The 17,327-nt window shown below is 34.3% G+C and overlaps 1 protein-coding gene across 3 annotated transcripts; it reads left to right on the top strand.

Annotated features, from left to right (window-relative positions):
- The first annotated feature begins 2,072 nt into the window (after positions 1–2,072).
- On the top strand, positions 2,073–15,077 carry LOC148603194 (inhibin beta B chain-like). Of its 3 annotated transcripts, none has more exons than XM_088552728.1 (3): positions 2,073–2,221; positions 12,780–13,116; positions 13,831–15,077. In XM_088552728.1, exons 2-3 carry the CDS (start codon positions 12,807–12,809, stop codon positions 14,631–14,633), a joined length of 1,113 nt encoding a protein of 370 aa, XP_088408854.1. In that variant the 5' UTR covers positions 2,073–2,221; positions 12,780–12,806; the 3' UTR covers positions 14,634–15,077. The 3 variants fall into 3 exon arrangements, with proteins under 3 accessions (XP_088408854.1, XP_088408855.1, XP_088408852.1); XM_088552729.1 differs by lacking the exon at positions 2,073–2,221 and adding an exon at positions 4,873–4,919; XM_088552726.1 differs by lacking the exon at positions 2,073–2,221 and adding an exon at positions 11,891–12,230.
- The last annotated feature ends 2,250 nt before the right edge of the window (positions 15,078–17,327 follow it).

Below are 17,327 nucleotides of genomic sequence, written 5' to 3'. Positions count from 1 at the left end.
GACTAAATTACTTATTCTATATAGGCAAACACATTTTTCGAATAGTTGTTTCGTGGATGAATATTTTTATTCTTGATGTCTACGGATTTAATATTGTCTTCAAATCTATCTGGTGTTTGTTGTTTTCTTCTTAATGGTAATTGAACTTTTTGTTTGTTTGTTGTTGTTGTTGTTGTTGTGCTTGTATATTATATTTATTGTTTTTTTGCCTTTAGTTGTTACATTTTGATAGATCCTTTAGTGTTAACTCGATATGAGCATGCGTGATATATATTTCCGGGATGTACAAACATGTAGGGTACTCGTCGCACTTCGACCGAGTCCATAGCGGTCTAATTAACTTAATTTCCATCTAATTAGCATATGCCTATGTGTGTATTGTGAATTAAGACCTCGGATCAGACCATTCACTAAGAAAACACTATAAAAGTCATTCCTTCGGATTTTTATTTGTTAGTTAATGGTTCGATTTTACTGGGAAAACAGTGTTTAATCCTCTCTCTCTGTACATGTATATATCTTAACTTGATATGGCATCACACAACTGTTATATTAGTGACATCGAGCCATCTCAAAAACTGAGAAGTTGTGGACTTTTCAACACGCCGAAAATACTACATCACTTCCAATTTTGTAACAAAAAAATTTGTCAGAGCATTTTAGAACAACAACATGTCTTTATTCCGGTAAACTATTCTGCCTCTAGTCTAAATATCTATAACGGTAAAAAATAGGGGAACATAAATTTCGATATCTTCGAAATAATAGAAAAGTAATTCCCAAAGTGTCTATAGGATTTTATGAATAAATTTGTTAAAATAATTGGCCGAAATCTACATTAATTATGGCAATTATTTAGACGAACGATTCTTAGAAATGAAATATAAAATTCGAACATATAAAATTCGAACAAAAACAAAATGTTTAATATTTTTTTAGCTGAAAATTAATCAGTTTTTCTAAAGTTACCCAAATCCGTCGGTGTAATGTACAAGGAATCCAATCCCAAAGCGAAACAAAAGTATTTGAAAGTTCTTTGTTTCATCTCCTTGAACCTGTTCTATGCACCGAAGAAGACGAGAACTCAGAGCACTGAGAAGCAAATAGAGCCAATAATAACATGCCATTGTATTCATTGTTCATATTGTTAACTTGGCGGTCACTTCAACAGCTAATAAACTATGTATTTCACTTTCTATAAACGCTAAAAAAGACGAAGACACCGAACCAACTTATTACATAAGTGGCAATTTGTATATGGGTATGTTTCCATGGTTATAAAACTAGATATTTCACCGAGGACGATTGTGAACCACAACTATCTGCATGGAGGTGGGGATTTCTCATCTAAAACAGTGATATCGAATAGAATTCCTTGTGAGAGTTTGGCAGAAGAGTCTATAGCCAGTTAATGATGTGTATAGTTTGATATCAACCGTCCTTCCGTCAACATAAACTTATGTTCAAATCTTTGGTGATTCCATCAATTATCTTGTTTACATCACAACAGAATATATGAACCAACACTACCCAGTCTACTTTCTGTTCAGATGGCTTTACCAGAATCCTCATAGTTTTACTTTTAACACAGTTGGTACCAAGACATGAAATCTAATTGGATGATCTGCAGATATAGTGGAATGGAGTGCTTTTATACCCTACGTACAGTGAAAAATTGACAATTAGTAGATTGATCCATATGCCTGAACGAAAAACTGAAGGCGCTTGTATACTTCTTTTGTATCCAACGATTTACCCCTTACAAAAATATTTAAAAAATAAAATTTTATGTAATTATACCATGCAACACTTCCTAAAATCTTAACTCAATTAGAGGTCATATATGTCAGAGTGTACTGTTATATCTGTGCTCTGAACTATACAGGTGTCACATTAGATAGGCGAGTTTGATACATATAGTGTTGTAATTATGTTCATTTAGTTGCTTGCCTGCATGGTATCTATAAATAGTTGTATTTTAAAGCACATTCAGTTTCCAAATCTCATCAGAGAAACCTCGAACTATGTCAATTACATAACTATTCTACACTTACAAGCCAGTGAATCAGATTGTCAGTTTAAAATTCTTAGGCAATGGAGCAAATATGTGAAGGTTAAAAAATATATGTTTTATGTAATTGAGGAGTGCGTTCTAGCAATATAAAATAGCATTCAAGAACAACTACATCAATAGTCTAACTGTAGTGAGAGATTCATTAAGGTAAGAAATATATGATGTTTTGTTATTCATTCAGTTACTCTTGCTTGTTACCGCTAGATGAAACTTTTGCATAATTTGGCTATACGGAGCTGAGTAAAAAGAAGAATATAACGTTTTGACCATTAGATAACAAAGCATGTCTTTAATTAATGTTCTTCATCGGTTTTCTGTTTAAAAAACAAAAAACAAAAAACCCTTCCTCTCAAAACCCATTACAGGTACATGTAGTGCATGCCAAATCGAACTGTCGTCACTGAAAACCGATGAAACAATGGGCGCTGAAACTATTTGGAAACAATTGTCGTAATTTTAAGACCTGCACAGCTAGTAGTAATCAAAGTATTTTGACCGGGTTACTAATAAGCTTGCCTTTGGCCGTCGTTGTATAATATTATGAAAACGCATTCTCATTAACATACCTTAATTTTTTAGCTCGTTTTTAACCATTTAAAATGAGGTCATCTTTTTTTTTAATGATTTACTCCTTGAATTTTTTATATCAAAATTGAATTATAAGGAATGGCTGACATATTTTTTTTATCTATTTGCAATAACCTCAATGTACGTGATGCACACTTGAAAATAATCCGGTTTTACACCGAAAAATGTAACAGTCATTCTTCATAGTCATATTACAAAATTTGGTTTATGACATGATGTACATATTTTTATCCAATCAGAAAGTGTGTTACCTCTTAACTTAAATTATTCCTTTGTGGCGAACAAAATTTTGTTACTTCTGAATCAGATCTTCAACTTCACTTGCGGACGGCAGCGTGATCTCTGCAATCGAACAATGTCCCAAATACTGTTTCCCCTACCAGCGCACCTGGTCCACGCTACCAGTTTTTAATGGAGTTCACCTTTGTATCTTTGTACGTTTTATTTTAGTTATTTCGTTTTCTTTGTATCTTGTCTAGTATTTATTCATTGAATATATTCTTTTCATTTCCGCTCGAATCTTGGTTCCCTTGATTACTTCCATTCCATGTTTTATGTTTTGCCGTGATATCACAAAGGGGCTATCTAAGAACTGGAAACTATTCTTTCTAAACTGTAAATCTAAATATCCATCTTTAAGTAGGTAGAAACATAAAAGAAAATATTGTTTATTTCTCCTTACCCAGTATCTTATCTAAATGTCCTCAGAAATTACTTATTTTCATCGATGATTATCGAAATTATTGATAGTATCGCATGTAAAAATTAAGGCTACATTTAGCCTTGAATTTTGTACCAATGTATTTTGCCTGGAATTTAACTGTTCTTGTGAAAAAAAAAGAACGGTTCGGGATTAATAAGTGCAACTGTGATGTTTTAAAGTAAAGTGAAGGAGTCCATTTTCGAAGTAAGTCCTACTGATTGTTCCACTGAGTGGCTGCTTGTAATGAAACTAGTGGTTGATCGAGTTGTCATTTCTCTAAATTGCCTAAATCTTCGCCACGTTAGTTTTTTGAACATCCTCCCAAGTGAGGGTTTTGAGGCCAACTTCGCTCCAAAGTGATGCTTGAATTATTGGAATCAAATCCCAGTTCTGTTGTTCAAGGTAGAGTGAAACTGAAATAACTCGTGTTGATCTACAAGTATATATTAAGCATATTCATAAAGATGATTGTGAATCATGACATTGTAACTGGGATAGATTACTGAACACTATGCACTGTTTTCTCATTATTGTTTCTTTTCGCCATGAATTTTAAAACTTAAAAAATAATGTTTCCTCTCCATATTAGGGTTACTTGTGCATATTAAAGTTTGTATACATCAGTAAACCCAATGTCGATTGATTATAGAAAAAAAAACGTTTTATGGCATAGCCTTATGCATTTCAGTGCTAGCTTGTAAGCTCTGTTCTGTACTAGTTCGACACGCTGGTTCTTGTTACAAGTGTGCTTAGACATATGCGTAGGAAGCAAAAACTTATTGGTACTGTTTCTGAGTAATCAAGGGAACCAAGATTCTAGCGGAAATTAAAAGAATGTAATTCCGGAACAATACCAGACATGGAAAACAGACAAACACGACAAAGAACATAAAGCAACTAAAATAATACATACAAAGTAACAAAAGTAAATGAGCAAATCGGACTCCACTAAAAACTGGGAGCATGGACCAGAAGCACCGGTAGGGTTAGCGTCCTCTGCTTTTCTAGCAACATCCGTCGAGTTATCTGACATAGGGACACGAAATGTCCCTCCCACCTCGCGCAGCTCAAGGTCCCAAGAAACTCTGGGATGAATGGTGTCCCATATATTAAAGTACATAACATTTGCAAGTGTCATTTTTATTATGAACAAGATAGAAAATAAGAAAACATGTGAAATATGTCTACAACTAAAAAAACATTTTATGTGAAAATTATTGGTACGGCATACTGTACCTGTCAAAACTATTGGTACGGTCGGAGCAGTACCAACCGTACCGGCTCCTACGCCCATCAGTTAGGCATGTCCCCCAACTTCAGACATATATTGTGACCTATTGTACAAATATACCCCTGGCTTGGCGGAGGAGCAGTGACACATTTTGTAACTCGACGGGCACGTCACTACGCGGCACTAGTCAGACCACCGAGGCGATTCCAATATTGATAAGAAGCATTATATTTTGTTTGTTTGTTTATTTGTTTGTTTGGTTTTTTTTCAGCATTTATTGAGAAAAGAAAGTACGGTTTGATAATTTTCATAACTTTAGACAGGTATATATTATAAAACATAATTGAAATATCGACTTAGTTCCTTTATGACTTGGGATGACTTTATAACTTGATAGTGTTGAGATATTAACAAAGACGCTTACCTTACCGGTGCACCTGGTCCATGCTCCCAGTTTCTAGTGGAGTCCGAGTTGCTCATTTACTTTTGGTACCTCGTATGTATGATTTTAGTTATTTTATGTTCTTTGTTGTGTTTGTCTGTTTTCCGTGTCTGGTCTTTATCTTTGGATTACATTCTTTTGATTTCCGCTAGAATCTTGGTTCCCTAGATTACTCTTCCAAATCCAGTCCACTGCAGTTATAGGTACCAATGATTTCTAATGCCGATAATTTTGTTGGTATTGTCATTCTTTAATTTGTTCTGAGCTGTGTAAGCTTTCATGACAAAGCTAGTTCAATCACGCCACCGGCCAGTGTGTTCATTACCTGGACGCTAAGACAAAAATAGATTATACAAGATTATTTTATTTCCCCATAATATAGAAAGGCAAAGTCGTACAAAAATGTTCTAAGCTCCCGTTACCGTCTATGATTATTTAGATAGTCAGTTAGATCTGTTGAAGGATTAGACTAAAGCCTCACCCAACAGAATCTACTGACTGTCTAAATAACCATAGAAGGTCGCTTGGGAGCCTATAACTTATATTTATTTCATGCGCCTGTGTGTCCTACTTAAGTATGATTGTCGTCGTTGTTTTCCGTGGAATATTTTTGTTCTCGGGGCCTTTCAAAACTTACTTAAAGGTGTGTATTTACACTTATTGGCGACTTTTGGTGATCCCTTCTAGTATATATACTACTTTGGATTTACATTTGTTGAGTTTCACCATATTCTTTCTTTTGGGATAGGTACAAAATACCTTACTAGAGTTAGTACCAAATGTTATGTAACTTGAGACATTGAGTATATTCCTTATTTTTGGATATAAGCAAATGCTTTTTCTATTGACTATATTCCTAAGTTGATCAGGTGATAAGACCTATATTCATGATTTTCGGAATTGTAACTGATTACCTTGGTTGTGGACATTGGCTATATGCATGTTGCAACGACTTAGTACAGGGGGTTGTTTTTCCCCTTAGGTGAAACTGCAATCTCCGGATATATACATGTAGCTTGGTACAGGGGATTGTATTTACCAGTTTGGTGAATCTGCAATCTTCCAATTAACTTTAAAAGTTACAATACTAAGAAAAATAAACAATGCTCTTTAAAACAACTTGGTTTGTGGTTTACATATAATTATTTGTTGTCTGAAACAGCAAATTTCATGAAGATTTCAGCTCGATTATTAAATTCCGATCTTTAGATAGAAGTTATTCGTCACGATTATTTCAGCGAAAAATGCAGCTTCTGCATAGCTCTCACACTCCCACTACAACAGAAAACGAATTGTCTGCTTCAATTTAAAACCAGATGTCGTACAAGAACAATTTATGAATGGACGTGAAAAATACGCCTTGAATTCTTACATGTAGCATGATGTTAACCATTCCACATGAATATTTATATATATGACTCATTTTTACGGTATCTATAATTATCTTGGCTACCCTTTCGGGTCGAGCATGGTTGGATTTAAGCGTTAGTAAAGCAATGGATGTTGGTGGTGGGGTCAAGCCTTCATGATACCTGACAGAATTACTCTTTCATAGTATATCCTACTAGCAAATAAGCTGATTTGTTGACGATCTAACCGAACTACCCGTTCATAGTATGTCCAACTAGCGAATGATCTGATTTGTTGACGATCAAACAGAATTACTCGTTCATAGTATGTCCTACTAGCGAATGATCTGATTTGTTGACAGAATTACTCTTTCATAGTATGTCCTACTAGCGAATGATCTGATTTTTGACGATCAAACAGAATTACTCTTTCATAGTATGTCCTACTAGCGAATGATCTGATTTGTTGACGATCAAACAGAATTACTCGTTCATAGTATGTCCTACTAGCGAATGACCTGATTTTTTGACGATCTAACCGAACTACTCGTTCATAGTATGTCTTACTACCGAATGATCTGATTTGTTGATGATCTAACCGAGTTACTCGTTCATAGTATGTCCTACTAGCGAATAAGTTGATTTGTTGACGATCTAGTCTACTTACAGTTCGCACATAGGTCTGCGAGCGTTTCCCAACTACACCCTTCTGGGACGGAAACCAATTGTTCGTCTTCACGACGTAGATCTGTTCGATGAATTGTAGCATCTTGATGGTGTTAGTAGCACCGAAATTCTAATTTAAAAATGTAAATATTTCTTTTACATCTACATATTGCACTTAATACCTGAAAGAGGCTTTATTCTAGATAACCCCCGAAAAAAAAATAACATGGATATCGGGAAATTTTTTTTTTGAAATCCTATACAGAAGAAAATAAAACACTATGACTCCTTTAAAAATAGTATAACATGTATGAAAGATTTAGATACTCAATTTTACAGATTTGATAGAATTACCTTCGAAAAATAAAATGAAGAATGTATCATTTACTGATAAAACCATGCTACTTTTTTTCGAATCTTGTAATTAAGGAGTGAAATGCTGGAAAAGCATAATATTGTATTATACTAAGTAATTTTAAAAAATTGGGATTCGACAAGTGCAATTGCAGTACATGTGTGTTTATTTCTATTTCGCGCTAATTCTTTGTTATGTAATGCCGAAGTTTCCATTTCAAGTGAAACATCTAAGTGAAGGCCATTCATAATTATACTTCCATCAATTCTGAAAGGAGTGCTATATTATCGTAATTCTTACCCGTTTTAAGTAATAAGCGCTAATGTGTGTTTGAGCAACATACCTGTTTTAATGTAAGCGGTGAATTAACCTTGCAAAATGTTTGTTCTTTCTTTCCCATAAAGGAAGGTTCTCTAGGATATTCACTTTTAATTGTAAAGCAATATATATTACCCATAGAAAGCAAGATAAAATACCTTCCAATATATTCCCATATTGCATATCATCAACGTCATCAATTACAAAAACGGCTTACGAATTTCAAATAAGTGCTATACAATATACGGTTTTTTTTTGCATGTACGTGATTTTGTATATTGGGAAATATTACCTCCACCCCTATTGCCATAACCCTATAGCATTCAGTAAAGTCAGCATAGAATTTTTGCATTCGTCTGATTATCATAACCGAGTGCTTTGTTGTGCCGTAAAAGCTACAGTGTCATGATTCTTTGAGGATTTTGGAAGATGAATTGGCATTTACGATCAATTTAATTTTTGTTAACGCTGTTTCTGAAATGACAAGATAGTGACGGCAACAGATGGTTTCAATATTCTTTATTTGTGATAAATAGTACGGATTACATCACATAAAAATGCCAGAGTTCTGAAAACTTGTTAACAGATATTTCTAAGACCTTGAAGTCTATCCTTCAGGAGTCTTTATTTATAAATCACCTTTGAAATGCACTCTTCCGAGGAGAAAATATTTATTATTTATAAAACGATATTTTATGCACTTTGCAGGTTTGTAAGCGGACGTGGACTTTGTCAAGTTCACGTGATAACCTCAACGATAACTTGCTGAACGGCGATAAGCATTTAACATTTTATTTACAAGAAAAATATGCATGCAATAGTCCATTCAAGACGTAGCAAAAAGAACCAATGACAAATGTTTACAGGGCGAATACGGACAAACAGACTCAATATGAAGAAAAAGGACCGATACAGAAAAATAACAGAATCAATATGCCAGGCTGGATGTGGGGCTTAAAGACGAGTCAAATACAGCTCTTTTCGCTTCCGGTAATTCTTGCGTCCGTTATTCGACTAAAAATTGGATTGCATATATTTCAGATAGGCTTTGGATACACGGTACATTTTTTTTTTGCATCTATTTTTTTTATTTTCATTTCTCGTCCCTTTTAACTTCTCATTTCATTTGAAACGTTAAGCTTCATTACTGTCGTCCTAGAATGTTTCTAATTTCAAATTTGACCCTACCCGTTGAATCTTAAGCCCCTAAAATTCCCACATTCTATGCTTCTTCTATAAAAACATTCGTTCAACATTGCCTAGCCGGAAACACGATGGGAAAGGTCCTGTACCCCCCTTTATGCTCGAAAAGTTTGGTTGATTATAAATTTAAAACCTTGAAAACCGCTGGAGCGCCATCCCACCCACTTAAGGCCTAAACCTCCAACCTTTTTTATATTCTTTGATCCGCCACTGACCTGCACGGGTAAAATAAGTAAATGCACTTAAAAATATCGTTTGACCGATTTTAAAACCAGATATAAATTCATTAACAAAATGGACAATGTCGAACGCTTTCATTGAAGGAAACTGCTTAAAATTAATGATGGTGCATTAAATGCATTCAAATAAAGCATAACTCAATCAAAATATTTATGATGTAAGCCAAAATGCAAAGTATGCAGATCTGTGCGAGATAAGTTGGTATCACAGACGGGTTGCCTTGACTTATTTTACACTGCACGGCATTGTGTAAATTTAAAGATGGTCTTATGAAATGGAAATATTAATTGGATCTTTAAGCGCGATCTTCCTAGTCTCGGTTCCCGATATTTGTTTAAAGCACTTTCATAAAGTGAGAAAGAGAAGCACATTATTAAGTATTAGTCTTTCTACAAATCAGACAGAAGATGATTCATATAGACTGTACATGAAATTTGCACTTTGGAAGAGTTATCGTTCTTGATTTGTCTTCATTTGGTTGATTTCAATGGGAGATGAATGTATGATTTTCTAAAAAGTGCAGATCTGAATGCAGAAAAGATTGATGTTATGTGAAGGTATAGCATATGTAGACTGAAAAAGCATCGTTTGTTTGATGGGTTTTTCTTCACCATCAATCAATATATCATTGGCATTGTCAGAATTTTATGTTGACTGGTACTTAACTCACGATTGAACGTGTAAATCATTTACTTTCGGTTCGAAAACAGAAACAGGTATAACCATATAAATCACGATTTGACAAGTTTTAACTTTGATGAAAAGAAAAAATGTAACTGTCGACACTAAAAATGAGATTTGATGACAGTACATGGTCTTTGATTTTATTTTAAATTTGGTATCACAGATTTGATAATCAATGATTATCGATCTCGATCACCCTCACTATTTGTTCTCGGTAGTCTCTTTATAGTATTCTATAGTTCGCTAGAGAGTAGTCAATTGGATCCTTAGATATTAGGATGCCTCATCCAAAACGGACGCAATATTTGTATAGGCATCATTTAATGTAAGTAGTTATTTTCTGAGTAAAATTGGCCAATAAAATGTCCGAGATTCCTGACATAACCAATCTGTATTTGACCAACTACAGATGGGTTTTGTTATCTCTGACGTTATATCCAGGAAGTATGCGAACAAGGAGCACTTGAGCAGGTTCTTAAAGCAGAAAATAGCTATATCGGTCAATTTGTAATAGCCTGAATTAATCTAAATATTACGTGATGCGTTTCAGCGCATTTCGGAATTTGCACGCGTCTACCGGAATACCTGACAACTTTATCTATTTTGGGTTTCAAATAAAGGCAGGACTTCACGCACTGCATTGGGTATCTGAGTGAATTGCTCAGGTGCATAAACTAACTTGAAATAAACAAATCGCAAACATAAAGCTATTGTATATATAGGTATGCAATTACAAACCTAAATATAAAGTTCGAATTTTAGAGGCATGTGATACAGAATAGAAAACTTTACCTGAAATAAATAACGTTAACAAGACTTTGCACTTTTCATTACTATCGAAAATATACACAACGCATTCTTATGTTACCTGTCTTCAATAAGAGCTTTGAACGTTTGCTTATTTTTAATTACATGAGGGGCCCATCTCCTTACAGTGTAGGTAAATCGAAAATGATTAGTAATTGAAATAGTTAAGATTTTCATGCTGCATTAAACGAGCTGTAATTAAAATAGTTGACGAACAAGGTTATTAAGGAGATAACGAAAAAGCATGATTGTAACTATGCACTTTATCTTGCACTATATATTCTGTTAAAAGTGAGATAGACATAAAACCAGCTAGGTCTCGACGCCACTAAACTTGCGAACATGCATTCTTGACAGTTTGTGACATCATTAACTCTAGACAATTTTAGATGGAATTGAAGCATATTCCTATGCTCAAGTGTGTTTTAGGCTTTTTGGCGCCTGGTACTTGGTTGTGCCGTTGAGAAGAAGATTTAAATAATTGACGGAACAAAACTCTCACGTGCATCTGCTGTAAGACTTGACGGCACGAAATTCTCACGTGCATCTACTGTAAATCTGTTAACTCTTGATATTGCTTAGTCGAAAAATAAAACTAACAACATGAGTTCTTTTGACAAAGAAATGCAACTTTCAATTCCGTGTGAAGATTATGTAGTTTGAAATCGGAAGCAGAATATTGATATCTTGCTTTCCAGTTACATATAGGCCCTGGTACGGGGAACGACCGTGTCCTGTGGACAAAAATAAATTTTTCCTCAAGATTTTATTTTGCATCATTGCATTCTAAAATTATCTTTGTTTTTAGGATTCTCAAAAGATAAGCATATCATCTTTAAGATTTTTTCTTGTTTATTTTTCAAATACTTAATCTAACCTTCACTTAAAGGTCTTTGTTACGAGTGTGTGAACATTCTAAGGGCAGAACCTAATATATTTTTCAATTCCACAAAGAAATAGATGTATTACATTATGACAAGCATTATACGTGATATACCTCCTTCTCAGCATTGATGCAAGCTACTGTGCAATTGCAAAACCATTAAACGCCTCTGCAGAAAAAAAAGTCATGTAGGGAATTCAATGGTATGCATACATTGCTTAGGAAGTCAACGGTCTTTAATCATACATGCTATATTGTATTATAGTTCACCTTTCTACACTTGTCAATGACACTTCTTGGCTGCTGATCAATGATATATTTAATATGATATAATTTGATTTTTGTCTGTCTGCGTTAGACTTAACTAAATTGAAGATAGTTCATTAACAAATTATTATCTGTATTGATATGCTACAGGTGAGAATGTTCCTCTAACGAAGCCATGTTATACCAGTATACATTGTGTATTTGTCTAATGTTCCGCTGTAAACTGCATTGATTAACAAAAGCTATCATGAAGTTGATTATTTGCAAGATTGATCCTATGTGCAAAAATTCATAACTTATATCTTCAAAATATTGCGATACTGTTATTGGATTAACTTTTGTAATTGAGTGGTCAGTATCATTATTAGTATCAGGAAAGAACGAGGTGGTCATGCGGTGTTTTTAATGTGCGTTAAAATGGTAAGTCAGAATGCATTACAGCATAATACAACGTCTTTTCAAGATAACTATATGGTATTCTTCAATTAAGTAAACACGGTGGTTGCTAATGTATAGGACATTATCGATAAAATGGCGATATTCATTTGCCATTAATATTAATAATGAACTCGCCTGCGGCTCGGGACATTATACCAACCTTTCAAGCATGGGGAGTAAATTTGTCATGATAATGCTCTGAACACAAGCAGCGTTAACTGTTGTATGATTATACACAGCAAACAATCAAAAATTCACTGAATGAAAGATATGACTGTCTGTACAGTACTGGAAGAATAAATACTCCAATGAATATTTATTTCGTAAATGCATGTGTTTATTCCTTGTTGCTCATCAGCTGATTCCTGATCCAAACGGAAAGAGCGGGTTGATTGGATATTCGCATGTGGTGATGATTTTGCCTCTGGCATTAGGAAATGTGTTAATTTTATAGATCCTTTCTCCCTTGCTCGTATTTTTTTCGTGTACTATCAGCTTTTATCATTTCAACTTTATTATTTACAATTTCAGAAAGTGATCAAACCAAACGAAATAACAATGGATGTCAATACAACAATTCTGTTCTGGTTAATTTCCGTTACTATGGTGATATCAACTGGATCATTCACATCATTTCCTGTCATGACAGCAGATATTGAAAAGATGAAGAAACTTGCTGAAATCAAAGTTAAAATTCTCAACAAAATAGGGCTGCATGATCGCCCGTCACACCGTTACCCTTTTCCTGGTAGCATACCAAGAATATTTACGAAACGTGCTCTGAATGACACTAAACTCTCTAAGACGGTACCAAAAGGAAACTATTTTGCAGAAATGGAAGAATTCATCAGCCATTCGCAGATTCCAGGTTAGAATATTTCATTCATGCTTGACAGTGTCATGCGACTCGTTTTAACGTCCATATTGTTATTCGATGCAAAAGTTGTCTTAAGTTTATTTGCAGCAAACAAAAATCCCTTCATGGACGGACTAATTTTGTTTTTGTCTTTCGCTGTGTTTTATTTTCTTATTTTATATACAGTGTTTGTTCGTATTTAGTTTGTGTTACATTTTTTCCTTACTGTTATACTTTTTCATTTTCTTTTAATAGTTATTAATTTACTGAAATATGACATTAAACCAAGAAAAATATTTTAAAAATAAATATCTGAAAAGAACAAACAACATAATGTCTGCTATAAAAATACTAGTACGCAGGAAAACAAAACAAATACTAAGTATATGCAATCTTTATATTCGTAAATTGAATCCTAAATATAAACATAGCAGTAGAAGTCGCCTTTGCCGTTCTATATGACCAGGGACCGGTTTCATAAAAAATGTCGTTGAGAGTTTCCTCAAATCCTTGAGTTTCTCCTCAAATATCCAATTTCAAGAAATCTGATTGGTCGAAATTTCAGCTGAGAAAATATTTGCGGAAATCCTCAATTTGAGAACTTTTTTTTTTATTTTTTATGAAACTCGGGGCTGGATTATATAGTCCATCTACAGATTTTTGTCTGTTGTTAAGTTAGTAATAAATCATTTACTTCACCGCTAACAAGTAATATTTCTATTTCAGAAAATTTCACAGATCCGAATATAATATTGTTTAAAGTTCCCCGGGACGTTCAAGGAAGAAATCTGGAAGTCGTCTGTGCTGACTTGTTGGTCAAGATCAAATATAAAAGAAAGAAAAAGAAGGGAAATAAAAAGAGAAAAAGAATGCAAATAAGAAATATAATACTAAGTTTGTCCAGTATTGACAGCGAAGGTAACGCGGTGGATGAAGTTTCATCCCTCTCAACTAAACTGCGTAGAACAAAATGGCTGAAGATGCCGGTTCCATCAGAGCGTGTCGAAAGTGCAATGAGACGCAGAGATCAAAATTTATACATTCGTTTGGATTGTAAAGGATGCGATCACGATGTTAAACTTATACTTATAAACGGTAAAAGGAGGAAGCACAGAAATAAAAGAGTGAACAAAAATAAAAAAAAAGGCTGGAAAGTTAGAAATCTTAAAACGATAAAGATTAGACGAAAAAGAAGGCTTAACAAAACAAGACCTTTTCTTCTATTACATACAAAATTAAAGACCTACATTAGATCTAAAAGAGACGCAAGTGTATGTAATCGTAATTCATCATGTTGCATGGACAGCTTTGAAGTCGATTTCATCAAAATTGGATGGAAATTTGTTGTCGCTCCGCTGTCGTTTACAACGGGAGTGTGTGTGGGTACATGCTCGAACTCTGAAACGCAGTGTTTTGAATCAAAAAGGAGGGATTTAAATATAATATATTTTGACTACGATATGCAGATCACTTTCTCTGTTTTGCGTAATATGGTTGTGACTGGATGCGGATGTCAGACAACTGGTTAAGGAAAGGAAAATGTAGACCAAAAGTTCAATAAAATGAATTTAGTTCCAAGTGCCTTAAATCAAAATTGCGCTGACCAACGAGGAACCTTATATACTAAATGATAGCGGGACATGGAAGGCCAAAACGCTTCTTGTCATCCGAGATTACCGTGCTAAGACACACCAGGACCACTATATTTCTGCAAAAATACTTTACTTGTATCATTGTCGACATGTACACTCGTCATATTTTAAAATCTTGTATAGGGTAGCACGTAAGTTTATGACGTGCTTGTACCAGGTCAGAAGGACAAAATACCGTGCCCAAACATGCAATGACTAAAACAAATGAGTCTTATTTGATGTGAGCCTCTAATCTAAGCTATATAACTTACATTTAACCTGACGACTATTTGATTTGAGAGAGGGCGTGGAAGAATTTTAAAATAAAAATTTAGACTCAGACCTTTTTGAAAATGAATATTTAGATCCTTAAATCAGCCTGATCCGAACGTTATGATTTTACATATCACATCTCGAACGTTTACATGGTGAAAATGAATTGAATATTTTGACCCTGAAGAAATATTGAACCGCACTCGTCAATATAAAATGGCCATACACCAACATATCCATTTTGCTTGGTAGAAGTGTTCGTGATGAGTAAATCTATGATGTTCTTGTCAATACTTTGTATTTAGTTTTGTTATATAGGATAGGTTTTTTTATCTGTTATTTTATGTAATGTACAACTACAGTGATACCAGTTCAAACGGAACCCTGGATAAACCGAAACCTGTCTTAACCAGACACCCTTTAAAGTGCCTTCATTTCAGTTTAAGGAGGTAGACCTAGGATAAGGGACATAACTCTTGAAATCAGTGATATGCTTGTATCATATTCAATTTTCTGACGCCTACCAAGCTTTCATTTGAACCAGAATGAAATCAGTCCAAGTTACTTTGATACTTACATGAGATTGATGTAAAATACTGAATACAAACAGTCCAATTATTTGTAAGAGTTGTGTCCCTTTACCTACACTATGTCTACCTCCTTAACTGTATTTTGAACCGAGGTAAACATAACACCTGTCCATATCGGACACACTCTAGCTCTACAGTCTAAGAGGAGTTCGGTTAGGACAGGTTTCACTCTAGTTAATTTTTGCATGCATGGTTGACTACACTGCAAAGAGATTCATACATTGCTCGATTCATGATAATCATATGAAAGTCATGTTTTTTTTTTTATGTATAGTGGCTTACTAACATATGATTATCATGCAATAATAATAATTATATATGAATGACGTAAAACACATGTTTATCATATCACGCTCGATATCTATGATAATCATTTGTCGCGTTTCTCATGTGGGACTTATGGCTGTATAGGGTCAATGTTTTTTGCAGAAGAAAAAACTGGACCATAACTTATGATCTAATCAAATCAAGGATGATCGGTCGGCACAATTATACAATATCAAAGCATTATAACTACTCAAATTGTTGTCCGATATCGAACTTGGATCAGCTCAATTCTTTTTCTCGTTGTCAAATAAGATTGGTCAGGACTTTATAAGTTCAACGCGTCCATCTTTCTCGATCATTCCTTCTTTGGAGAATATCCTTACAAAAATTTAATCTCGGTGCCATTAAACTTCCATTACTCTTCACCGATATAAAATGTTTAAAGCGGTCGTTGTCTTTGAGATTGCTTATGCAGATTTATTTGTGAGTGTAACGACAAGTGCATATTGGCAATGAGAATTCCAAATGTATCACTAAAACAAACATTGATATGATGCCTAAATTAAATGAACTTCAAAAAGATACTGCTGGTTCTGTTTTACCACAGGTACCAATGGCGTGTTTGATTTCTGCCTGGAGAATACTTTTGAGATTTTTCTGTCCTTCGTTTACGCCTACGTGTTCTGTTCTGCAAAGTATTTTCCTGTACAATAGTACAATATATATCTTGGGGGTCTATGAGGGACGGATGCTGACATTTTTAATGGCAATGTGGTCTATCCAGCGTTTTTTATAACGTGGTGCAAGCTATCAAGTTCTCAATTTTTCCCAAATGGATTATTTTAACTTAATTTCTAAACAAATGGGGGGGGGGGGTCTTAATTATTTCCGGAACCTTTCCTCTAAATGGTTTGGTCTTAATCCGCCTATGACGTCACTTAAAGCAATCGGGAGATGCAAGTACGTGTTTTTACTCTGTTTCTTGGAGAAATCAATTGAAAACGTCGGTTGAACTAGACGAACACATTACAAACCACTGAACAGATGATCTCATTCTCTTTGTTTCCAGGTAAGATCGATGTGACTAAACTAAAAAAGTAAAAATGTACAACTGTTGGCAGTAGGAATGAGATTAACGATACAACTATTTACCTTTCAAAGAAAACAGCTCACACAAAGAGTAGTTCTAAGACTTTCAAGGCCATGTCATCGGAATGCTTAGATCAGTTGAAAATTTATCATATTTATAAACCTAACGCTAATCAAATAACTAGTCAGGAAGATTCACTGTAGCAATTTTTAGTATAAATTTCATCAAAATCCGTTTAGAATTGCAGACACGAGAGCACTTGTAAACAATTTTAAAGCTCAAAGTACTCATGTACTGAATCAATTTATATCGATTGTTTGAATTTTTATGCCTCAACTAATCATCAAATTGCAAAAAGATGGGATAAAAGGA

This window comes from Perna viridis, chromosome 11 (genome assembly GCF_037379345.1).
Source record: "Perna viridis isolate PV_CMFRI_1.1 ecotype Kerala chromosome 11, ASM3737934v1, whole genome shotgun sequence".
NCBI classification, from domain to species: domain Eukaryota; kingdom Metazoa; phylum Mollusca; class Bivalvia; order Mytilida; family Mytilidae; genus Perna; species Perna viridis.
The sequence above is the reverse complement of the archived record's forward strand: the minus strand, read 5'-3'. Positions and strand labels throughout refer to the sequence as shown.